Source organism: Mixophyes fleayi, chromosome 1 (assembly GCF_038048845.1).
Source record: "Mixophyes fleayi isolate aMixFle1 chromosome 1, aMixFle1.hap1, whole genome shotgun sequence".
Lineage (NCBI taxonomy): Eukaryota > Metazoa > Chordata > Amphibia > Anura > Limnodynastidae > Mixophyes > Mixophyes fleayi.
In genome coordinates, this window is record NC_134402.1 from 323,241,361 (window position 1) to 323,267,542 (window position 26,182).

Below are 26,182 nucleotides of genomic sequence, written 5' to 3' on the forward strand. Positions count from 1 at the left end.
GGACCCTCCACCCCCCATTCCCTCTGGGGGGGTCTCCCTGTCATCTACGCCCTCCCTCTTGGGCTCCGTCGTATGCGGATCTTCCCTCTCTAGCTGTGCTTTGAGCTTACTGAGTTACTGTGCTTACTGTTTACTGTACTGCGCTGTCTCACCTCGTATTGTAATAGTTTGTCCCTGTATGGCGCTACGGACACCTAGTGGCACCCTATAAATAAAAATTATTATTATTAATACATACACACACACTTGAAAATAAGAGCCTTTAATAAAGTTACAGTGGTGACTATGATTTTGGAGACAGGGGGGGGGGGGAACATAAAAAAAATAAAATAAATTGATATTTGTGATTTCTTTAACCAGTAAAATGAACAACCAGACCTATCCAGTGTTTGGGTATTTGGATTTCCACTTTCCATGCCGATACAAAAAAAACAAAAAACCCAGAGGACCGACATAATCGCACATCTATCCTGCCTCTATGGAGGTTTCAAATAAGGAACTCTAACTCTTTTTCTGGGTTTGTTTCACTTGTACAATATAAAATTTATATGTTTAGCAAACAAAAGAAAAACAATGTTATCTGTGTAAATTAGTATCATTATATGGAACAAAAATGAATTGTCCCTTCGTATAACCATTTCAGACCACACACAGGCAAGATGGATTCAATCACTAAGCTGGAAGTAAATTTACAATTTTATTGCAATTAAACATAGACGAGCAAGTTTTTAAAACACCATTTCAAAACATTTTGTTTACACCGGAAAAATAAAAAATAAAAGAGCCTTTGAATCAATGGGCCCGAGTTATTAAGGAGAAAAGCAAAGAAACAAAAAGAAAAAAAAAAAAAGCAAGTTTGTTTCTGGACAAACCATGTTATAATGCAAGGGGTGCATATTCGTTTACTATTTTGCACATGAGGTAAATACTGGCTGTTTTTTCATGTAGCATACAAATACTTCATAGCTTTATTTTTACACTGAAATCTAAAGTTGATCTAGGACTTGCCCTATCCCAACTATAAATTTTTACACACATTTTAAGTATACCTCCCCCTCAAATGCAACATGGTTTTGCCCATGCTTTGCTCTCCTTAATTACTCAGGCCCAATATGTACACAAAAAGCCAAGTATTTCCCATTTGTTGCAGCTTCAAAAATACAGATTGCATAGATATTTAGCAAAGAGGCCAACAATACATGGTTTAAATACCTGTATCTTTTTGGGTCTGCTTTTTTTTTTTGCAGAGTACAAATGTGACCTTGTTTTCTTAATGAGACCAGGGTGACTGAATTGGAACTAAGTATTGAGACCTAGCTCTTCCAACTGACAAGAGAACTTCTCATCTGCAATAAAGAGTTCCCCATTCAGGGAATGTGTGTTGATCATACAGTTACGATCAACAGGCTATGTGCACACTGACAGCTGTCACCGCAACAGCATTACAAGTAAAATCCTATAGCAAGTCATCCCTCCCCCATCGCAGTGTCCCCGGAACATATATAGCAGGGACTTCTGCTCATCACAGCTCTCTCCATAACAATGAAGATCCAACGCAGCGGCTCTAAAACCTTCAATTAGAGATCATGCATAGAGAGTGCAGCGCAACACTGAAGGTTTTGGCTGCACAAAGAGCCAGGAAACTGCTAAATACAAAGGGAACGGTGGGAGTTCCGTAGTCCTATTAATGGGAAGGGAGGGGATTTGGTGAAATATATATTTGGAGTGGAAAAACCTTTTCATATTTGTATATGAAAAGTTAAAAAAAAATAAAAAATATATCATTGCAGTATTTGCAGCAAATCATATTTAGCAGGCGAAGCCTCTGACTGAGTGAATTGCCTCACTAAAGAAATTCATTCAGGAGCTACCACATAATCCCAGTGATTTAATCCCACTTGTGAGCTCATATTGCTAGCGTTACATTATCATTCAGCTACAACGAAAACAAACAGAAGGTAGCGCTTTGATCACACACGTAAAACTCAACAGCCGTGACAATTAATGGCATGCCAGATCATTTCCCTTTATGGAGTGGATTCATGCCTTTCAATACTGTTCAACTACAAAAATATCTTTGGCGACAGTGCCCAAGTACAGGAATCTGGATTGAGATGGTCTATCGATATCGGTCATGTTCCAGACCAGACCCTGGCACAAATAAAACAAACCAAAAAAAAAACCCAACAGTTTAACCCCAGCGGATGACAATGGGTTTGAAATTCCAGAGGTCAGGGTGACCCATGTGCATGAGGCTGCTGAAGGGAGAAGTGCTCCATTGAAATGGAGGAACCTGGTCCCATGTAGGACCATTCACTGCAATCATTTTATGCTGTTTGGCAAATTCATAGCTGGTGACCTGTCAAAAGAGAATGGAAGAATTTCATCACTCTTGTTCACCATGGCAAGTTACATATAAAATATTCAAATTAGATGGAAATTACGGAGTTAAAAAGCAAAAAACAAACTTTAAAAATTAGCTATATATTTTTTTTCCCCCATTATTTTTAAAATGCTTGCATGGTTTTACTGGTTGACCCGTTCCAATATCAGAACTTCTGTGCCTTATTTATGAAGTCTGAACATCTTTTGGACTTTCGCCTACCTTCATGTCCGTGCCACCATGCTGCCGCTGGCGCATAGCTCCAAATGGGTAAGTACCATTGGCTGGGTTGAGGTCAGAACGAGCGGAGATTGCATTCTCCCCATTTTGCTGGGGGTTACAACTTGCACAACGTGAGAGAGGATCATGAAGGAAATCATTGTATCTGAAATATGAAAAGGCCATCATCTTATGATCAATAGTCTCTGTACACCAAGTGCTGAGAAATGTATGCTGACTTTGGAATTACAAATATGATACTAGGAGTTCATAGGGCAACACTCACTCACCTCATGAGGTTCACCATAGATGATAAATCCTGCACAAATGTCTGATTTCTGCGGAATATCTGAGCCCGGGGTGTTTTGGAATAACTAAACCAGTCTCCGTATTGTTCCACAAGGGCTGTCTGACCACTTGCGTTAAAAATCTCTGTGAAGTACCTGCAAGAAGGAGGCCAGATCAGAGTAAGTAGAACCAATGAATGCTTTAATCCCTCACAGAGTTATGTAGGCACCAAGTCACACTCTCCAGAACCACAACATAAGAGACATAACCGAATAGTCTCCTTGAACATACTTTGTGATAACCAAACCAACCATACATGCACAGTGAGCACTTACGGGACGTTGTAACTGGCCCAGTATCCAGTCTGATAAAGAAGATCAGATTTATCCTCAGCAACTACCATGCCTCTAATGTGATCGAAAAAGGAGGACATATGTGAAAAGAGGGGGGGAAAAAAGTCAGGGACCAAAATAGAAAAACAACAAAATACACATTTCAGTCCAAGCTCTACCTAAACCATCTATAAATATGCTGATAATTTAGTTTGATAGGCAGAAGCCAGAAAAGAGAGTGTAAATGTGTGTATTTGTATATTTTTTTTAATCTATCATGTTGGACAGAGAGCAGCAATTCAAATCTAGTAGTGATTAGCAACCACAGTGAAATTAAGGCATAAGCATGGATGTATGCTTTTAGTTAGCCCTTTTATTAATACAGCCACTTCATTTAAAGGTTTGGATTAAAAGTTATGTGAAGTGTGTTCAAACTTAGCTGATCCTCCAAACGCCACTGGTTTTTAGTAAAATTCCTAATAATTTGGCTTGGCTAGGGATGTATGGGAGGCAAGTGACATGAGAAGCAAGGAGTTGCTGTATTAGGCTGCTGATATCTTAACCAAAACAGTTTAACAGATAACTCACGGAAGCTGTTCTAGCACGGTGAGAAGTCCACTGGGTATCTCTGTATGTCCGACATTGAATTTATTATAGTCTACAATCATCCACTGGTTATTGTACCTAAGAGAAAAGAAAAAAAAAATGCAGTCGGGGGAAGAAATCACTTGAACAGTGGCACTAAGAACTCTAACTATACTGAAACCACTGCAGCTAACAGAACCACAGAGGTTCAGTGTCTGGGGCTCTTACAATCTCGGAACTTGAACAGTCATCTCTCCTATTTGAGAAGGCAGAAGAAATTATAAATTCAGCACTCCAGCCATCCACTCCTCATCAAGGGTTTAAAAATCTCCTACCTCCTCTGGCAGAAAGATTGAATGATGCACAGACACTGGGATGGGGAGTGCACTGAACCTACTACGGATCTGATAGCTTGAGGAAGCTGCTGGTACAGTTAAAATTTTGTTCCATATAGTTTTTGTTTTTTTTAATAAAAGTACTTCATCCTCAAAAATTATGGAAATGACAACAGAAATCATTGTTATTTTAGAAAAAAAAAATACAGTCTAGTTTTAAATGCCTTACTTACGTTCCGCTATTAAACTTCTTGAAGATATCTGTCCATTCCTGCCCTCCTGTAGCTAGTCTGTTTGCTACAATGTTCCGCAGCCATTCCAGGACAGAGTTTTGTGGCTGGATGTACTTCCAGAGATCTGGATTGCTATTCCCGATGGTTGTCTCCAAAGTTACCTGTAAAATGGACAAAAATCCTCTACATTTTCATGAGTGTTTTTGTGACCAGCGAGGTCAGCATGTTAGTCAACATAAGGACAAACAACATTTCTGAAAAACTCTGCTCTGAAACTGCTGGGAGGAGTCAGTCAATGTTCAGCCACAACGCACATACTCACCATATTATCCTTTCAACACTTTTAGGCTTTTAACAGGGAAAGGGGCTGAGCATTAGGTTTATCAACTTATGTTTATCTCGGTCTCTCAGTGCGAGAATTCATATCTACATACAAATGCATCCTGTCCAAAATTATTACATTTGTTAACACAAATAGGTTTAAGCTGTGAAATTCTTTATTCATAGAAGCACTGAAGTTGACCAAACCAGGAACTGAGAACACAACATACACTTAACAAAGATGTATCCACATGCACATCTACGTGGTTTGAATGAAACACAGAATTTTAGGGTTTTCTGTAGCCTGAAAAAGCTACCTGGTGGCCAACTAGTATCGTCAGCAAAATGGCTCTGGCTAAATTAGAAGCAAAGTAGCTACATGGTTGTGGACCTGCAAAAGTTATCCATCCAATGTGCATCAAATGGTCATCTTAGCTAGAGTTGGATTCATCCCTGCATGTATTAATGCTAGACTCGTCGCCCTTCAAAAATTTGGTAATCCCTGGTGATGTTCTAGGACTGTAACAGGATTTGGTGGTCCATGTATAACCACACCCATATACTCATTGCCAAAATATGTAATAGTTGTGTATATTTGCTGTTCTGCACTGGCCCTATTAGCAATTTGGGATAGCCCTTGCTTCTCCACAGGCTGACTATTTATTTATGTGTCTAGCTTCTGGACGTGGATGTGTTATATGTATTTACAACACGTTTCACCCCTAATTGGGCTTCTTCAGGGTAACATAACCAGTAATAACAGATAAAGTGGTTCAGGCTGGAAATACATATAACATATCCACATTTATCCATCATCACTACCCTAAGTACAAACTTTTCCTACTAGCCAGCAAAAGTGTATATGGCTTACTTCCGGATTCTGCATGCGCACCAGCCGCACTAATGAGACTATCAGGCTGGGAACTTCAGTCGGCAGCTACTGGAAGAGGACATGCGAGCAGTCTTGAGCAGGGATGGACCCGAGGACTGGAATACTGGGGAATCCACTTTACCCACTGCCGGACTGCTGCTAATCGCTGATCTCCTACCAGGTTTGGCTGCAGTATCTACCTATACTTCCTCTTTTGGACTATGAAGTACTTTTTAGCTTTGCGAGCTCTGGTTTACAATATTGACTTGACATTTGGACTTGTACAGACTAAGGCTACTATTTGGGCTTATTTTACTTGCTAAGGAAGTCCATTTTGAGGCTGCAGGACAGCAGCATTGGTTTCCATCTATACATGTGAGGATGCAATGCTTTGTGTATTGACTTGAATCAAGAAATGATTTGTTTGTTTTTATTTGAGTGATCACTCTTTATTTTGTATTTTTGTTCAACCAGTAAATGTTAATTGATTTTTTACGCTCATTTACATTTATCTATTTGCACCAGGGATATACGTCTTATTTTACTGTTAGGAGGTTGGGTCCTTTCTCCTCTAACTTATTCAGGTTCCCCAGGCTGCAATCTACAAATTGTAGGAAGCACAATTCTCCCATATTTTCTTGCTCCAATTTTTAAGGTACCATTGGTTAATAAAAATAAAATAAAATAGGCAGACTAGATGGGCCAAGATGCCGTCAAATTCTATGTTTCTTTGCTGCTAGCAGAGAATCTCCTCTGCAACAGTGTGGGGAACAAGAGCTTTGGGCTAGAATTCAACTTCTACCTCTGCACCATCATGATTCATTCTCAGGTTAATATACTTTTTTTCTTCTAAATAGACTATGCAAACCTCATGAAGGAAAGATGGTAAGTGCCATCATAAATGAAAAACCTGTACTCAGCAGGTAGGATAAGAATAGTAAGAAGCCAACAGAAACAGATGTGCAGAAGATGACTTTTTAGTTGGCCAGGGACCTGTACTGCATCTAAGAGCACATTTCTTTCATAAAACCTAGTACGTAATGTTATTTGCACAGTAGTACACATTAGATTGTAAGCCTGCAAGCAGGGTTCTCTTACCTCTCTGTCTGTATATATTACCCAGTATTGTTTATTGATGTTTGTTCCCAATTGTAAAGCGATACGGAATTTACTGGCGCTATATAAATATATGTTGATGATGAAGTTGCTAGTTTAAATATGTTCCCCCTACAACAGACCTTGCTATTGAAAAGTAAGAATGTTAATGAGGGTGTACAGAAATTAATGAATTGAAGACAGTGGGACTGCGTCATTAAGGAGTGCAAAGCAAAACACTTGAGTAAATTTGATCCTGGACATGCCATCTTACAATGCAAGGGGAGCAAATTATTTTTACACTAACATTTAAAGTAAAGTTACCACATATTTGTGTGCTATATGAAAAAGCAGCCAGTATTTCCTTACCTGCAAAACAATAAAGTTGATCTAGGACTTGCCCTACCCCAACTATAAGTCAGTCCCCATAACTTAAATTTACCTCCCCCTCCAATGCAACATGGGTTTGCCAAGGGCTAAACTTGCTTTTTTTTTTTTTTTTGCTCTCCTTAATGACTGAGGCCATGTGTGCCCAGGAATCTCACCAATGAGTAAATGTGAAGTCCTGCAAGTCTTGTCCAAAAGGTAAGAGTAAGATTATGAAGGCTAAAGAAAAGGGCAGCTCTGTGGTAGGCATGGATACCATCAACTATGTAGCTAATTTCCTAGATTAGATACCTATTCATAAGAAATAATCCTGTTTTATCTATAAAAGGTGGTACAATGCTCCGGGCAGTTGATGATCACAGGTACAGTGTCAATACCCCAGAGCCAGGGGCTGGCACTGTGCCTGTGATTAATTACCCACACTGTTGGCTCCTGGATAAAGGCAATTCATGATCACTGGTACAATGCTAGTTTCTGGCTCCAGGCAGTTAGCAATTGCATGTACGACATTACTCCTGGGCAGCTTGTAATTACAGGCACTGAACTATTGTCTGAGTGCAGACAGTTGATCACATGTAGCTAGCAATTGCAGGTGCAGGCAGTTTGTATTTGCAGGTACAGTGCAATTTCCTGTCTAATTACAATATAATTTTTAATCCCATCCCTACTCTGCTTAATAACCCTTCCTTTCCACCAGCTAAGGATCTTGTGGACTCTAGATCCGCTCTCTTATCTTCTATTTTTTGTCTCCAATGGTAAATATAAACAAATACAATCTACTAATTAAATTGTTTTAATTGATTGCAAGCAATATGAATTCTCAGCTTTAACTCTACAAACTATCAGCCACAAAACCTGTTCCCAAAGAACCACAGGTGTGGATAAATGAAGACCATGGGGTAAATGTATCATACCCCGGTTTTCTCAACTCGCGGGAGATCGGCATTTTCACAGCTTAAATTTAAAGCGGCGCTGCCTTGTAAAGGGAAGTTTCCCTTTACAAGGCAGCGCCGCTTTAAATTTAAGCTGCGAAGACGCAGATCTCCCGCGAGTTGAGAAAACCGGGGTATGATACATTTACCCCCATGTTTTGATTGTACTTGTGGTCTTTAAATAATTATAGAGGGACAGCCGAGAGATCGAAAATCCCTTCTGATGTCAGAATAGACGTAGAAACGCATAAAAGGACCTTATTCTGTCTGTGCTTTAACCTCATGGGAGCTCTTATAATCCGACAGCCTATAAATGGAGTGAGAAAGTTCTGCCGGGGCCAATCGTTACAACAAGCGGTAAGATGTAATAACTCGGGACTGATTTACAACTGCTTTATTCCAAGGCCAATATACCCAGATGGACTTATTTTATTTCCTAATATAACTAGGACACTGCTTTATCTCCAGCTTTATCCCCCAAGATATATCTGAGACAAAAGCTGTTTTTCATGTGGTATTCAGCCAAATCAGTAATTGTTATCTTGTATTGAGCTTACCACAAGGATTTATGGAGACTTAATTTACTACAGATAATAAAGGGTACATATGTTTTACACGGTTTCTGCTTAAGGTGTTAAAATATGTTTTTGTTTATTTAATCTATACTTGACTACAACTAGTGCTGCCAATTGCTCTTCCTTTTTCACTTCACTAGTCTTGTGGTCAGATGGGACTTTCTGCCACATCTTTGCAAAATGCCATTTAGAAGATATTGCAAAACACTTTGTTGTGTGCAGGGGTTACAATTCAGGAGGGGAGAGCAGAGGGTGTGCTGTCAGTTCTGCTGTTTGATGGTTGGGGCAGGATAATGTATGGGGAAGAAAGTTATATCAGCTTAAATAAAGGCTTCTCCTTATATACTGATCATTGTTATCTCCCTTCAGTGTTTGAACAGGAGGAATGAGACAGCAATGTGGAGTAGCAGTAATCGGAGCTTCAGTTGACTGTATATTTGGAGGCGAGCCTTGATTTGAAGTATGTGCTGTGATTTAATATATAGTACGAGGTGAATGGGTTCATGACAAGAGATATGTCCCTTTAAATTTGTTTTAGTGTAACGATAGACGCATTTAAAAACACCACAAGTAACAGAGCTATACAGGGTCAACATTTTTAAAAAAATGAAGTAGTCAGCACAACCTAGAGCATTTAATTGGAAAAAAGATGTATTCAATTGTACCCCAGGGTAATTTGTGGGTTTGATTACTATGATAAATGCTGTTTTTTGTGCAGCATAATGTGTCCTATAAGCTTAGGAGGTATGAGTCTCCACCAGCCAGCCACCACACACCCCCCCCCTTCCCCAACTCTGATCAAGGGATTGTCTAGTGTTTTTATTCACTTTTTGTGACAAAACTAGCAGGAGTAAACACAATCTGACCTAGAGAATCTGATCCATTTATAAATAAAGGCATTGATATTTACATAGTCAATCATATAACTGCCAATCTTATCTACAGACAAGAAGCTATCAGTTGCAGAGACCTTCCTGCGAGATAACTACATTGTGTTTTTTGATCATGTGATATTCAAAGCTACAAGAACATCCAATTAAGCTACATGTCTGTTTATTGCTAACGAAATTTATTTACAGTCTGCACTGACAATTATATTGCTAGTAAATGTTGAAACCAACCAATACTCACTAGACCACTGCTCAGTAGGTAGAAGTCATCACCAGAGAAGATGGTGCCTGGGTAGGAGGAGAAGGTCTGAACGCGGCCTGGCACCACAGGGCCCCCTGAAGACACACAGTAATTAGCCAGACAATACTCAGTATATATAAAAAAACAAAACACATTACCCTGCAGATTAAAATAAGCAGAGGTTACCTGGTACTCTAACACCAAAGTAATACCGCTATTTGGCACACTTCAAACACTCGGTAGAGAGGGGTAATGACGCATGCTTATTGCTTAGCCTTAATAAACACTAGAAAGGTATATTAGCAGAGTGCTGGAGGTCGTACAAATAATCTGTACTGGTTTGCTCACCAGAGTTCCAAACTGTCTCTGGAAGCAAGGTCAGCTCAAGAACTGATCGTTGGGAGCTTCATGGATTGGGTTTCTATGCCTGTGCAGCCGCACACAAGCCTCAGATCACCACGCACATTGCCAAACTTCAACTGGAGCAGTGTAAAGCACATTTCAAGTGAACTCTGGAGCAGTGGAAACACGTTCTCTGGAGTGATGAATCACACTTCACTATCTGGCAGTCTAACAGGTGAATCTGGATTTTGCCGATACCAGGAGAACGCTTCCTACCCGAAGGAGTACTGCCAACTCTAAAGTTTGGTGGAGTAGGAATAATGGTCTGAGCTGTTTTTCATGATTTGGCCTGGGCCCTTATATTCCAGTGAAAGGAATTCTTAAAGCTACAGCTTCCAACATTGCAGCAACAATGTGGGGGTATGTCCCTTTACGGTTTCAGGAGTTTGGTGTTAAAGATCTTGACTGGGCAGCACAGAGCCATGACTTCAACACCACTGAACATCTTTGGGATGACTTAGAACAGTGTTGGCTAACCTGTGACACTCCAGGTGTTGTGAAACTACAAGTCCCAGCATACCCTTCCAGCAATAAGCTACTATATATTGGCAAAGCATGCTGGGACTTGTAGTTTCACAACACCTGGAGTGTCACAGGTTAGCCAACACTGACTTAGAACGTCAACTGTGAGCAAGGCCTTATCACCCAACAACATTACCCAACCTAAATAATGATCCTGTGGCTGGGAATCATCACAACCCTGTTTGAAAATCCTGTAGAAAGCCTTCCCAGAAGAGAGGAGGCCACTCTAGCAGCAAATGTGGGACTAACTCCATATCAATGTCCTGGGTTTTAGAATGAAATGTTCAAAGCACATATGGATGTGATGTTCGGGTGTCCACATACTTCTGGCCATGTAATGTGCATATTTTATAATATAATTATGTACGCCCTACAAATTATAAGCCACCAAGGAGTCCTGTGACCATATAAAGGCATGAGACTGCAGGCCGACCGCTTTTATAAAGGTTGTGGATCTCTGAGTGTGTGTATAATATTAATCTCCACCACCACATATTCTATGCTATTATAATTAATTTCACTGTCCCAAAATTAGCCAAAAATGGTCACTCCTCACCATTGGGAGAAGTGCGAAATGGAAGTGTATACTTCTTGATGATGCGTAACATGGATTGGTAGGTATTCCAGGTAACGTGAGACACCAAGAGGTCTTTATTGCCTGGTAGAAGTTTGATAAGTGCAGAGCATGACCCTGAGCCCAGCAGTAATCGATCATCTGATTTATTGAGAGCAGCTTCCAGATCCTCCAAGTCACCACCAAGCTGGAAGAGCCTATAAAGCAAATATAACATATTTAGAATAACTTGCAGAATACAAAGACACAATAGTAAACTGAAGTGTCCCGGCCGTCGCTATGGCAACCAGGACGTCACTTTCCTCATCTCTGTCCTGGCCATCACCAGGGCAATGGCTGGAACGCTGCTCTAATCAGCGTCGCGTCTCGGTAACTGACAGCTGGACGCGAGCGCATTCTGTGCATGCGTAGTCTCCTGAGGAGGTAATTAGGCTAGTTGGAGCTCTGGCCTTTCATTGGTCAGTGTGGGTATATAAGGCAGGTAGGGCTTAGCCTCCCTGCCACTTATAGGGTCTGTTCACAGACTTGGTGACCTGCTAAATATCCTTGTGGATACTCTGTCTGTAATTTGACGGATACCTGTTGTGACCTCGGCTTGTTCTAGACCCCGCTGATTGCCCCTGACCTCTGCCTGTTTACTGGATTCTCCTTGCTTACAACCTGCCCTGATCCATGGCCTCTTCCAGGTTATTCTGATTGCTTCAGACCCACGACCCTTGGCCTGTTCCTGGTTTAGTCTCTTGTATTCCGGTTACTCCTCCCATCTCCTGTGCTACGGTTTCTGTACATAAGCTCCCATTATGCTGAGTTTAAGACCTGGGGGCATCAGAGTACCTGTGAGTGTAACAAGTCCTACAGGAAAGGTGGCTGCTAAAGGCGAAGACCTCTACCATCTGTTCTGGGAGTTCATGTCGGAACTATCAGCCATAACAGTAATCAACATTTTATACACTAAAAACATACAACTCAACATTACACAACTTTCAAAAAAAACAAAAAAAAAAAAAAAACTTCTGAAATGTAAGGAGCATAGATTCAAATTTAAACTTCAATATTCCAGATAACTGCCTAAACTTACACATTCTTAGCCAACCATCTTATTATTTTAATCTCACAGCAACTGTTGACAGTAATGTGCTACCAAAGGAACATAGTATTCAGGGGTGGTTGCTGGAAAGAAAATAAGCTTATAAGACCCATGATGACAAAACTATGTTGGTATTGCGAATATGATGCACTGAAAGTATTTGACAGATCTTATATTAGAAAACAGAAACCATTTGCCTGAACAAATGTTTATATAAAACATCTTCCATGAAATTGTCTATGATACCTTGTCAGTATCCTCTGACATATAGTATACACATATATACACATACATGTTTGCTCTGTTCTCAAACTATAGTTTTGCAAAAGATATGTAAACATAATGTTCTGTCATTTTGTCACATTATACTGTATTCCTGTATGATAATATTCTACTTACTGCAATTTTAAGGACAGATTAAGTACCCAGAATATGGGGTCTTTGCTGTCAATAGATACATATCTGCAGGGCCACCAAAAGGAACTTCAGCAGCTTCTTGCCCCCCACCCTCCAGACTGTGCGCTATACTCATCTGTACCCCCTCCTGCTTATAATCAAGCTCTCCACGTTCCTAGTGAGAATGGGGCTAGAGCTATAGGACCCCTGAGCCCTGGGCTGTGACCTTGTCCATTTATATCATGCTGTTATCAGCCCCCATGGTATCAGGTACTTTGCACCTAATCCACTTCCGCAGCACCTCTATCTGATCAATCTTCAACAAAGGTTGAAGATTTTCCATCATTTTTCCCCATATGTGAGGTTTGGCAACTGCAGTTCTCTGTCATGTGGATAGTGCACGGATCAGCTTCATAGACTGAGTCACAGCAATACTCAATAAGTACTGTTCTCCAGCTTACTGGTAGTAGCCTTATACCAGCTCAAGCCTTAGTGTCATGGGTATGAATATATGCAGGACAATATACCCATGTGATGTTGTTGCCATGTTGATAACAGAACTAAATTTAGAAAAATAAGCAACGACAAAACACCATTATGCCTTGACTCATTAGGTTGTTACTAGCGAGCAGAAACATCCAAATACAGGAATGCAAACCACAACAATGAATCAAAATATTGCACGCAATAGAGCACAGTGGACTTTTACATGGGAAAATAGCACAAAGTCAAAGACACTACAGTCTGATCATTAATTGTGTGCTTTTTTGCCTGTAATAGTTTACATAACTTTTGTGAATATAATATGTACAAAATTAAATGTAAAAGTTGAGACATAGTTCTTTTAAATCTTTAAATCCCCCCAAAAAACTACATTTTAGACTGTGGGCTCCAACAGGCCTGGCACTTATATAAACTCTATAAAGTGCTATGTAATATGTTAGCACTATATAAGAAAAAGATGATTTGTGATTATATAAGGGTATTTCGCTTTCCTGCCATTGGGGGACACTGCGAGACATTGGGGTATAGTAGTGGGTCCAGGAGTCTTTGTCAATTTATCTACTAGTAGATCTTTGCTCTCCTCCCCTACTATGCCCCTCCTCTCCTGTGAGTTCCTCGGTTTCTTTAAAGTGACTAGGAGCAAAGGTCACTAGGGTATGGGCTCCTGCCTATACCAAGTTAGATTTATAGTTTAAACACTTTTATTTTACAGGAAGCGGGCAGCAACATAGAGACAGGAAGAGGAGGAGGTACAGACTTCCTTCCTCTCAGACATTTCCAGCCACAATCTGGATTCTGCCTGCACGTGGAGACACAGGGACACCACCGGAGTAGCGCCGCCCGACTCTCCTACTCTGCCTCTTCTTTGCTGACACGCTCGGCTATCGGTACAGGCTGGTGCCTATTAAGCTTACAAACTAAGGTTTTGTTGTTATTATAGAACTGTGATTTTATTGCACTCTTGTTCTTTCATAGACAGCACTGTACCTTATATGATTAGAGGAGGGGTGCTTTGACATTCTAGGACTACCCTGTATAGAGACTCTGTAGATTTCCTAGCTTAACAGCCATCAGCCTTTAATTTCATTAATACTGTATTATCTTAAGTTCCTTAAGAAAGGACAATGGCTGAGAAGGGGACAGCAAAAAGCAAGGGACACTCTGTAGCTTCTGCGTTGTATTATACCTGTGCCAAATGTAATACTAAGTTTTCAGTTGGACAGACAGACCGAAACGCCCTTTGCGCAGCCTGTACCGCTGACGCCCAGGAGCGAAAAGGTTCAACCCAGGAGGCGTCTATAGCAGTGGAAGAACCGCTTTGATTACGATCCTTCTCATCAACCGTGGAAAGACTAGCTAATGCCATGCTACGGGTAGCAGAGGTACGTGAAAGCTCCACTCCACTCACCATCATACACAGTCAGGCTGATGAAAACTCAGCCCCACAGACAGGGGCAGCCCTCAGGGAAGATAGATTAATGTCTATTACTCATAGGGGCAAGAGGATTATCTCTGATACGATTCAAGACCAGGATCAGGAATCAGATTTCTCCTCACCTGAGGAAGGAGAGTAAAAGTTAGACCCAGAGGGTGAGGACCACCATGACTATGATGCAGCCTCGACAAATAGTGTGGATAGTCTCATTTTAGAGATCAGGCATACCTTGGGGTTTGCTGAACCTGAGCCCTCGACACCCACAGGGGTCTCCCTTTTTAAGAGAACAAAAGGCACAATTACCAGCATTTCCACATTCACCAGAAATGTTGGAGATTATAGCTGAGGCCTGGCAAAAGCCCAATAAGCAGTTTATGATGCCGTACCCCTTGCCACCAGAAGAGGCGGTAAAATGGGAAGCTTTACCTAGGGTAGATACCCCAGTAGCACGGCTAGCGTCATCCTTGGCCATTCTCGTTCAGGAGCGGATAGCCCTCAAAGATCACACTGATAAAAAGTGTGACTTGGCGCTCCGCTCAGCATACACTGCAATCGGCAGTTTGTTTAGACCAAACTTGGCCGGAGCATGGGCTATCAAAGCCATTCAACTATGGACGGAGGAATTAATTAGAGGCCTTAAGAACAACACTCCTCGCACGGAGCTCTTAGACGTAGCAGAGCACGTCATAGAGACGTCCGAGTATGTAGCAAATGCCCACAGAGACACCGTATCTGTTAATGCTAGGTCCTCTGCACTTGTAGTGGCGGCTTACTAGACTTCTTACAGGACGGCCTAGACAAGGGCCTCCGCCTAGGGTCGCTCAAAGTACAGGTATCGGCTCTGTCCGTGTACTTTCAGAGAAAGATAGCAGACTTCCCAAACATTAGAACGTTTCTGTAGGGGGTTCTTCACATGCAGCCCCCATTTTCTCATCCAGTGGAGCCTTGGGACCTCAACTTGGTCCTTGGGGCCCTCACCAAGTTCCCGTTTGAACCTTTACACTCAGCGACACAGACACTTGACGTGGAAAACAGCACTCCTCTTGGTTCTAGCATCAGCGCGTAGAGTGTCGAAACTAGGGGCGCTTCGCTGTGACCCCCCGTTTCTCATTTTCCATTCAGACAGGGCGGTACTTCGCACTAAGCCCTCGTTCAGCCCTAAGGTGGTTTCCAGATTCCACCTGAACCAAGAGATAGTGGTTCCGGCGTTCAGGGTCAGAAAGGACTCCCAAGAGAAGGCTTTTCAGTTACTTGATGTAGTCCGAGCACTGCACTGTTCTATAGACCGCACGGCTCCTGTTAGGAAAACCACAGATCTATTTGTCCTCTATGACGCCAACAAGAGGGGGTGGCCAGCTTCAAGGCAATCCATTGCCCGCTGGATCACATCCACAATTCGAGAGGCCTACATCACGGCCTCGCAACCCGTCCCGCAAAGATTAAAGGCGCATTCTACCAGAGCAGTAGGCGCCTCTTGGGCAGCTAGACACGGCGCGTCGGCGGAACAGTTGTGTAGAGCGGCGACATGGTCCTCCGTCCACACGTTCACCAGATTTTACAGGTTACAAGGCTTCGCGTAGGCCGATGCAAGCTTTGGCCACAGAGTTTTACGCGCAGCTGGTCCAGAGCAATCCCTCCCTTGAGGAAGCTTTGGTATATCCCCAATATCTCGCAGTGTCCCCCAATGGCAGGAAAGAGAAAATAAGATTTTTACTCACCATAAAATACTTTTCTCTGACTCCATTGGGGGACACTGCGCACCCTCCCTTGCTCTGTATATAGTTGTGTGTGTGAAAAGTATTATCATATGTTTCTATACTTTAAGACCTTCCAGGTATTATCACCTCCTTTCCTCTCACGCTTGGTTAGTCAAACCTGAGGAATTCACAGGAGAGGAGGGGCATAGTAGGGGAGGAGAGCAAAGATCTACTAGTAGATAAAGTGACAAAGACTCCTGGACCCACTACTATACCCCAATGTCTCGCAGTGTCCCCCAATGGAGTCAGAGAAAGGATTTTACGGTGAGTAAAAATCTTATTTTTAGGTTCAGTAGTCTAGAAAACTTTTTTTGGAGAACGGCTTTTGCAAGAAGTAATTAAAAAGCAACACACTGTAAACAGTCAATATTACACACTCCTTAGGGCAGTGATGGGCAACCTGAAACACTTCGGGGGCCACATGTTACAGCCCTCTAACATTCAAAAGGGCCGCACATTACCCTTAATCTCAGTAAGAAGTTAAAATAACACATTTAATCAAAGACATCTGTAATTACATAAAAACAGACACTTTAAACAAGTGCTGCAAACTAAAAGTGACAAACAAATGTGACAATTATGTGATAATGTGACAATTAAACGGGAAGGAGCTGGGAGCCATAGGTGAAGGCTCGGAGCTCTGCACGCGTTATAGGGCTGTCTCTTGCCCACCACTGGCTTAGGGAAACATTTAAGGGTGCTCAAGTTGTGTACATAATTCATGATTCTAAAGAGGTAAAATGCAACTATAATGTTATTGGCAACACAAAACTTACAGGAAGCCAAAGGGATTAAGTTGAAACTTCTTTTGGGGAAAGGAGATGAGGTCATTATAGCTGTCTTCTAGGCCTTTCAATTGAAGGAGTGCAAGCCGAACCTGCAAACATGTACAAATCCAGTCACTGCCACCAAACTCAGCTTATAAACTGAAAACACAGGTACGAGTCATTTCTAATCCAATAGAAAGTTAAAGGAAAATAAAAAAAACAGAGAAAAAGCAAAAAGAACATTGTATAAACACCATACTATTTGTTCATTTTTGGATTTAAAATTATTTGTGTGATCAGCAATATAAAATAAAGAAATAAAACAGATTAAGTCAGTAACAAATAATCATGCAAATAATGTGTTTGACATTTATTGAGTCAATCTCATTGATGCTAGCAGCTAAGATTATAGCAACTATATTGATTTATTGTTAAGAAGAACACCACATGAAGGAATACTATGTATGAGAAGCGAACAATATCAAATGATGTGCACGTAATCATATTGTGACATTTTACTCACATACCCACACCTTACCTGGTGCCAGTACTCCTGGTCTTCACTTTTCTCCATCTGTTCCTGCATCCAGACTAGGTTAGCCTCCAGATAGTCCCGCAGTTTCTCACAGTACGGGGTTTCATACTTGTAAGGACCACAGTATCCAAACATTGTGTTCATCCAGTGCATGTACATAAGCTGCAGAAACAAACATTCATTTTTGTTAAAAGGGCTCTGGCATCAATAATAGAGGAGAGATGGCTGTAATTTTTGTTAGCATAAAAAGGATCCATATTCATTAGAAAGAAGCCTAGGGAGATCATTGAGGCATTTGAGCAATGAAGTAAAAACAAAGAAATAAAGCAAGTAGCAAGGGGAATACCACAATTACCCATAGAGAACGAGAGTAATAATAAACAAGATTTATCACAAATTACAAACTCTACATGACCATTACACGTTTTAAAAATAGATTTGAGATTTAACACTATATCCAGGCTCTGTGCCCTGTTAAAATTGGAGCAGCAACCTCTATTATAGGTAATTCTATGGAAAGCCAATTCCTTGTTTACTTGTGTCTTCCATTGAGAGCAAGTCAGATGTGTAGATGTCCAATGTCCAGCCAACGACAATCGTGCATAAGCTAGTGTTAAAGAGACATGACGAGTTGGCTATCTCTAGGCCTTCTACCAGTCCAAAGAAACAAATGAATTAGGAGTAAAGGGTAGCTGTCCATCAAGCACATGTTGGAGTTAGAATGTAAGTAGGACTCTCCAATAGGTTAGTATTTGGACACAATCCCATATAAGGTGTATAAAATGTGTCAATAGCTATACAACAGCTTGCAGGAGGGGGAGTTTACATTTCATTTGGCATAAGCATTGCAAAGTATATTAAACTATGAACAAATGTAAGCTGTATCAGTTGGTTTCTGGCACAAACAACTAAACTGACATTTCTAAAACCTCTTTTCACTCCTCAGTATACACAAGTAGCAAAGGATATTTCATTTTGGTAAATCAGTCTGCAGCCATAGGCAACAGAAAGCAATTTAGTTCGGGAGGCTAGGCCGTATTTGTTTTCTATATTAGACCGTTTAATTATTGGGGATGTGTTACTGAACAGATTTCCAACACATGCAGGAAAAAATTTGCCACTACCCCAAATTCAGTTGAGGTCCTCTAGCATATCCATCTCTCTTTCTACAAATAAGTGTCCAAAAGTGGTAATGATAGATCACTCCCACCAGGGAAGACTGGGAAGGGAAATGAATGCCTAAAGATTCATTGCCCCCTAGTAGCGTAATGGTGAATAGCAGGGATAATATATTCTCTCCATGCCCTGCAGACCACTCCAATTTATGTGTCAAGTCAATGTAAAGTGGATAACCGCAATATTAATTTATATTGGCCATTATTTGTAATGCTCCCAGGTGGTTTTGCCCCATGTTTTAAGAACGGGAATGTTTTGCCTCCTGTCACTTCTCCATTGTCTCCTGTGTTGAGCACCAAATATATATTTTTGGTTTACATGACCTGAGAGTGCAGTACCACTTGTGAGACCTCAATCTGTTGCTGCAACCGGTGATATTCATATTGAATTAGGGAAGTAAGGATATGCAGATAGAAGTAAGGAAGTGCTGCCATAGTGTTTAGCTTTTGTAATGTAGCATAACAGAGACATGGCAGATCTCATGTATGCTCAACTCATCACTACAACACATTGTACCAGTTTTTTTTTTGTTTGTTTTTTATCTACTAAAGGATATACAGTGAAAGAGCATGGTAGGTTCTTTGCACTCCCTCACTAGGACAAGCGTTTCCTCCACACAATTAAAGCATTAATAGTGACAAAGTCCAAGAGACCACATAGGTCAGATACAGAGCTAGATTAAGGCTCTGGGGGCACCAGGGCACTTTAGACAGGGGGTGGCCACCTATGATGCAACATTGTTATTAATTTAGACAAATAGAAGCCAATACTGTGTGCACTACTGTTAGGTGCACGCAGTTCTGCCTTCATGAGCAGTACACTGTGAATCAGGACATAGCTCCCAACTGTCCTTCCAGTCGGATCAAATCCTGACTAAGTGGGAATCACCCAAATTCAGCACTGCCCCACCAGATGCAGGACAGTTGGCAGACTGTCCTGCTCTCTCCTACCTATTCTTGTCACTTTCACCACCTGTAACTGCTGGTTTCTTTAGCTCAGTTGCGGCTTGTCTGGATCCTGGAATGTTGGGGATCCATTTAGAAAAAAAATAAAAAAGTGTAACTGAAACTTAGAAAACTCCAACCAGCTCCAATAGTACCCACATTTTATAATTAGGCCTCCCTCCAGCCTCGATAATTAAATAATACAAATAGAATACAGGCTTTCAGTGGTATATGTTCTTGTAAGTACAACTACATATGGCCAGGGATTGTTTTATTGAGATTGCTAAAGACTGTTATATTTGCTGTTTGTTTATTAGTGAAACCAGAAGCACTTGCAGTCGCCCTTCTTTTGTATTATATTTGTGTTATATATTTAGCAATTTAGGTGAATTGTCTTTTGGATGAGGACGAGCGGCATCTGTTTGGAGCACCTGCTGAATCTGTTTATTTTTCACTTTGTTGATTAAAATAATAATATTCACATTTGCTAAAAAGGTCTATTTCCCTCCAACAAGCCCCAACATTAAATTAATAGTATTCCCATTTAATATATAAAACCTATTCCCATCCCTCCAAACATCCCCAGCAATAAATTAAATAGCATTTACATTTAATAAATATAACCAATTCCAACAACCATCCTTAAACAATTCATATTCATTTAATAAATAGCCCTCTTCCATAAACTCAGCCTTACATTCAATCAATAGCCCCAAACCGTCCCAGCATTAAATTAAAGGTCCAAATATTCCATAATAAATTGATAGGCCCCACCGTTAATCAGCCCCAGCAATAAATTACACTGCCCCATCATCACCCTAGAAATTAAATAGCACCCATTAAATATTCACCCCCACCTGCACTCCACCTTTAAACAGCCTACCTCCTACACTATATTAACCCCCCCACACACATTATATGAACACACACACACACTACATTAACATACTCTGCCCCCCTCACTTACCTAGTTCAATCACCACGCACTGTGTTGTCTTGCTGCTCTACACACATGGGACAGCACATGTCACGTTGTGTGCATCTCATAGGACAAGGGGGTCTCAGGGGGGACAGATCGGAAAGATCCGCAGGCCAATGATAGGAGGCTGGCAAGTAATAGACCTTTTTTCTGTACAGCCTGCCTGCCCATGACAAGGAGGGCCCCTGAGAGGTGGGCCAGGGGCACAGTGCCTACATGAAGCTTGCTTACCCAAAATCCAAGGAAAGACTCACCTTATAGCAACCAATAACACAGCAGAAAGTCTCAGACACCATTAAATCATTACCCCCCCCCCCAATGTGAAGATGGATTTAGAGTTGAATAAAACAAAGTCCCAAGAAAACTTCAATTCAACCCCGACTACATTATATAACAATATTCTCAACTCCAAAAACCTAGTAAGTACCATACACAAGTTAGTTCCTACAGACCAATTTCCCTTCTTAACCAGGATTTCAACACCATCACCAAAATAATGGCAAGAAGACTACAACTGATCTCACCTACCCAAATAGGTTCTCTTAAACATAGACAACCCATGCATTGATATAAAAGTACAAACATCATAGTAAACTTGAATGTCGAAAAGGCCTTTGTTTAAAGAAGTTTCATCAGTTTGGTACAACACTCCAAAGTTGTATATGCACCATATACTCTAACCCAGTGGATTCCAAACTTTTTCAGTTCAAGGGACCCTTAGGGTCTCCAAAATGTTTTCAAGGCACTCCTAAGCAAAAAAAATAATTACCAATTAGCCCCCCACCTTGCTTACCACTGGCCCTGGCAGAGGCACCCCCGTGAGATCTCCAAGGCACCCAAGGGAGCCTAGGCGCACAGTTTAGGAACCACTGCTCTAACCCCAATGCAAGTGAACAAGACAGATGCACTCTCTCCCCACTCTTTTAATGTGACCCTAGATTCTTTGATTGGACAACAAACCAGGATGTAAAAAAACCAAACAAAAAAAAAAACAATTTTTTTTTTTAAATCGAATTCTTTTGATTTAAATCACTTTTTTTTTTAAAAAAAAATTATCAGGTAAACAAATAAACCAAGTGGAAACAATAATACGAAGTTCTTTTAAAATACTGCATCTTTAATATACTCCATTTAAATGACTTGACATTGTCAACAACCATGGCATAGCAAACTACACACAAATCCCAACACGAACTGCAAAAGGAAAGAAGCAGCAATGATGTTAAGTTACAATAGTTGGCAATTGCCTTGCCTGTAAATCTGAATGAGCCTACATATTAGATTTATTGAACGCCTTAAAAAGAAACACAAGCTTTGCAGCTTTGTTAGCACCCAAGTGGTTTCTCAGTTTTGACTGCACCAAACCAAATGTGGAAAATAGTCTTTCTACTAAAGCTGATGATATTTTCATTACCAGTTTCTAAAAAAATTAGCATTTTCCACCAGTCTATTGGTGCCACTGTTGACACAACATTGTGGTTAAGCAAGAGATTATTAAAGAGCACAGTGGCCTAGTGGTTAGCACTTCTGCCTCACAGCACTGAGGTCATGAGTTCGATTCCTGACCATGGCCTTATCTGTGAGGAGTTTGTATGTTCTTCCTGTGTTTGCGTGGGTTTCCTCCGGGTGCTCCGGTTTCCTCCCACACGCCAAAAACATACTGGTAGGTTAATTGGCTGCTATCAAAATTGACCCTAGTCTCTCCCTCTCTGTCTGTCTGTGTGTGTGTGTGAGTGTGTGTCTATATTAGGGAATTTAGACTGTAAGCTCCAATGGGGCAGGGACTGATGTGAATGAGTTCTCTGTACAGCGCTGCGGAATTAGTGGCGCTATATAAATAAATGATGATGATATTAATCAGGGTTGCTTTTACAGTGATAAGTTACTTTTCAACTGTCTTTTCTCTCTGAATCTGAAACACTGGTGTGGGGTGGTGTTGGTCATGCTTTCTGGATTCTGGAATTATCTGTTTCTTGTCTGAACTTGTTTGTTGCCTGTGCCTCTTTGTATCCCATGAGTCATAGTGAAATTAGGTCAGCAAGCAACAGTAACAGATACAGACCTTTAATTAGTAGAGCAGCTAATCAAAGGACTATGGTCCATATTGCACAGTACGCCAATTACCATTAAAAGCTTGTTAAAAAAAACAAACATGTTATTTAAATCACTATTTAAATAGTGATTAAAATCAAGTTGATTTAAATCGGCACACCCTGCAACAAACTTCACTTAAAAGACTTCCGCATTCAAAAAAACATAACAAAAAAACAAAAGTCAAAATAACTGTATTTGCAGAAGTCTTACTACTGCTAACATCAAACCCCAGGCAATTTATAGTGCTAATAAGTGAAACAATAAACAGATTTGCATCTTTTGCATGTTTCACTATAAATTTAGACAAATCAGAAACCTTGGAGATATTTGGGCCATGAAGATTGATGTAATTAAGAATGTCAAGAAGTGTCACCCAATAATAGCATTCTGCCATCCTCCTGTTAACAACTTTAAGGGACAGAGTTCAGTAGTGAATAAGGACCGACTAGACAGCTTCTCACTGCACTTGGACAGTTATCCCCATCACTGGAAATCTCTAATCCCTTCATCAATAGCAGAATGGATCAGAGCAGTGTGTCAAATCACGCAAATAGAGGAATTGATGTTGGGCAGTTACAGGTCTTATAATCAACCTGGTTCACATGGGTTTTATTTATGGGAATCTAGGTCCCACTTAAGAAATTCAAGATTGTGGAGCTACATTAAACCTGTCAATGGACAGTTTAATAGAGAATGACAAATGTATAGTGTTTTAAGGTTTTAATGCTGGCCCACTGCAGTAATGGCAGCCACATCAGCCTCACTGCTTGTATAGTCTACTTGCCTTTTGCTTTGTCCCTATAAGTTTACACACTGAAAAAAAAAATGCAGAAATATATGAGATTAAAAAGCACCTCCCAAAAAAACAAAAAAAACATTATTTGCAGCTTAAAGTAAACAATGTAATATGTGTAAATCACCATTTGCAATAATGACATCAATACACTTAGAATGGGGGCTACCATATTACTTACTTTGTAATTGGTAAACATGGATATTTTCAAGATAAGCAACAGCACTAACTCATAGGTGTATGATATTATCTACACTTACCCGCTGAGAAACAGCAGCTTCAGCCACCCCTGCAGCATAAGCCTGGAAGCTGTCATTATAATTTTTATTGGTCTCCAACTCAAGAACAGCCCACCTGAAAATAAAAACACAGTAATACCAGCTGCACAAGCTTCCAACCCATAGCAAACAATACACCAAAGAGGAACAACTCTGGGCCATATAGTTATTTTTTAAAGTATACTTACTTCCTTTCGGGTGCATAAACAAACTATCACTTCCTCAAATAGCTATGCAGAGCATTACATATGAACATATTTTCAGCTCCCCCCTCAATATATCACCACTGAGGTTACTGATAATTCACTACAGACAACACTTGTTATAGAACATATGGCTCAGCCTTATGTCCATTTCACCAAACTCCCTATGTTCAGTCCTTTTCTTAACACTAATCAACCCAGAATGTCTGGGGCTTTTTTTTTTCCCACTCATACTTATATACAGAACCCTTACCCATAGCCCCATGTCCTGTAGCTCCTTGTTTATTATTTAACCCATTCAAAACACACCTCAAAGCAAGGGCTACCTTCTGAGAGGTAGTGGTACGGAGACAAGTCACCATGATTACTGCACCTACTCTTTATCATTACAATTTTATATGCACTGCGCTCGGTCACCATCAGGGGCATAGAGGGGTCAGTTGATCAGACAAGCCAATGACAGAAGTTGTTAAAAAGTTACCAGATAAGCTTACTTTGTGATAGACAGGGCTTCACTGCACATACACTGATCTTCTTGCATTCACAGGGCGGTGGCCACTTCCAAGGATGAGTCAGACCAGCATGCACAGGCCCCCCTTATCTACATATCCTATAGCCCCCATCTGTTACTCATTATACCACATCATACTCAGTTCATCACTATATAAACTTCCTAGTTAAAGCCCCTTCTCTAACCCATTCTATAAACTGCCCTATCTGCAGCCCACTGTGTCAAACACCTTGTACACAGCTCTCAGCCCCAGTCTCTCATGCACCATTTATATACATACACTGCTAATAACCTTAAGACCCCAGTGCACTTCTTTCACTCACTCTCCCTCTTTACTCACAGCTTATAACCATAACAGAGGTGACCATTCTACCCCCAGCTCACCCAGACTACATGCTCTGCACACAGCTTATAGCCATAACGCAGGTGACCCTCCTACCCTCAGCCCCCCCAGACTACATGCTCTGCACACCGCTTATAGCCATAACCCAGGTGACCATTCTACCCCCAGCTCACCCAGACCACATGCTCTGCACACAGCTTATAGCCATAACCCAGGTGACCATTCTACCCCCAGCTCACCCAGACTACATGCTCTGCACACCGCTTATAGCCATAACCCAGGTGACCATTCTACCCCCAGCTCACCCAGACCACATGCTCTGCACACCGCTTATAGCCATAACCCAGGTGACCCTCCTACCCCCAGCTCACCCAGACTACATGCTCTGCACACCGCTTATAGCCATAACCCAGGTGACCCTCCTACCCTCAGCCCCCCCAGACTACATGCTCTGCACACAGCTTATAGCCATAACCCAGGTGACCCTCCTACCCCCAGCTCACCCAGACTACATGCTCTGCACACAGCTTATAGCCATAACCCAGGTGACCCTCCTACCCTCAGCCCCCCCAGACTACATGCTCTGCACACAGCTTATAGCCATAACCCAGGTGACCCTCCTACCCCCAGCTCACCCAGACTACATGCTCTGCACACAGCTTATAGCCATAACCCAGGTGACCCTCCTACCCTCAGCTCACCCAGACTACATGCTCTGCACACAGCTTATAACCATAACCCAGGTGACCCTCCTACCCCCAGCTCACCCAGACCACATGCTCTGCACACAGCTCTAGCCCTAAGACCTTGTACTCTTCTCTCACCCGTTATCCTGGATGGAGTCTGACAGCACAGCCCAAGACACGGCGTCGGCCCTCTTCTCCGGTACGGTGCTGAGCTTCCCTGTGTGCGGGTCCACGATCACCGACACCACCGGGCTCTGCGCCCTCCCTGCAGAGGGTGCCCATAACACGAGCAGCATCCACCAGGCAAACATCTCTGCGATCACGTGAAGCGGTGCGCAGGTCATGTGATTAGTCTCTCAGTGGACACCTGTGGGGCGGAGCCTCGGGTTAACCTATTAATGCTCTGAGACAATGGTCTTAGATGTTTGTCAACTTTGTATATAGCGTGGCGATCCATATACAATGCATACATGGTATTCTCGCGATACATTTCTCTCAATCATACTTCC

General features: G+C 41.5%; 1 protein-coding gene across 1 annotated transcript; it reads right to left on the reverse strand.

The window, feature by feature from the left end:
- Window positions 1-1,079: 1,079 nt before the first annotated feature.
- Window positions 1,080-26,143, reverse strand: PLBD2 (phospholipase B domain containing 2). Its single transcript, XM_075213951.1, has 12 exons — window positions 25,812-26,143; window positions 23,913-24,006; window positions 17,670-17,828; window positions 17,141-17,241; window positions 11,168-11,382; window positions 9,688-9,782; window positions 4,376-4,536; window positions 3,811-3,906; window positions 3,226-3,297; window positions 2,893-3,045; window positions 2,606-2,768; window positions 1,080-2,359 (listed from the first exon to the last, which is right to left on the reverse strand). The coding sequence occupies exons 1-12, from the start codon at window positions 26,015-26,017 to the stop codon at window positions 2,192-2,194; spliced, it is 1,683 nt and encodes a 560-aa protein (XP_075070052.1). The 5' UTR covers window positions 26,018-26,143; the 3' UTR covers window positions 1,080-2,191.
- Window positions 26,144-26,182: the final 39 nt, after the last annotated feature.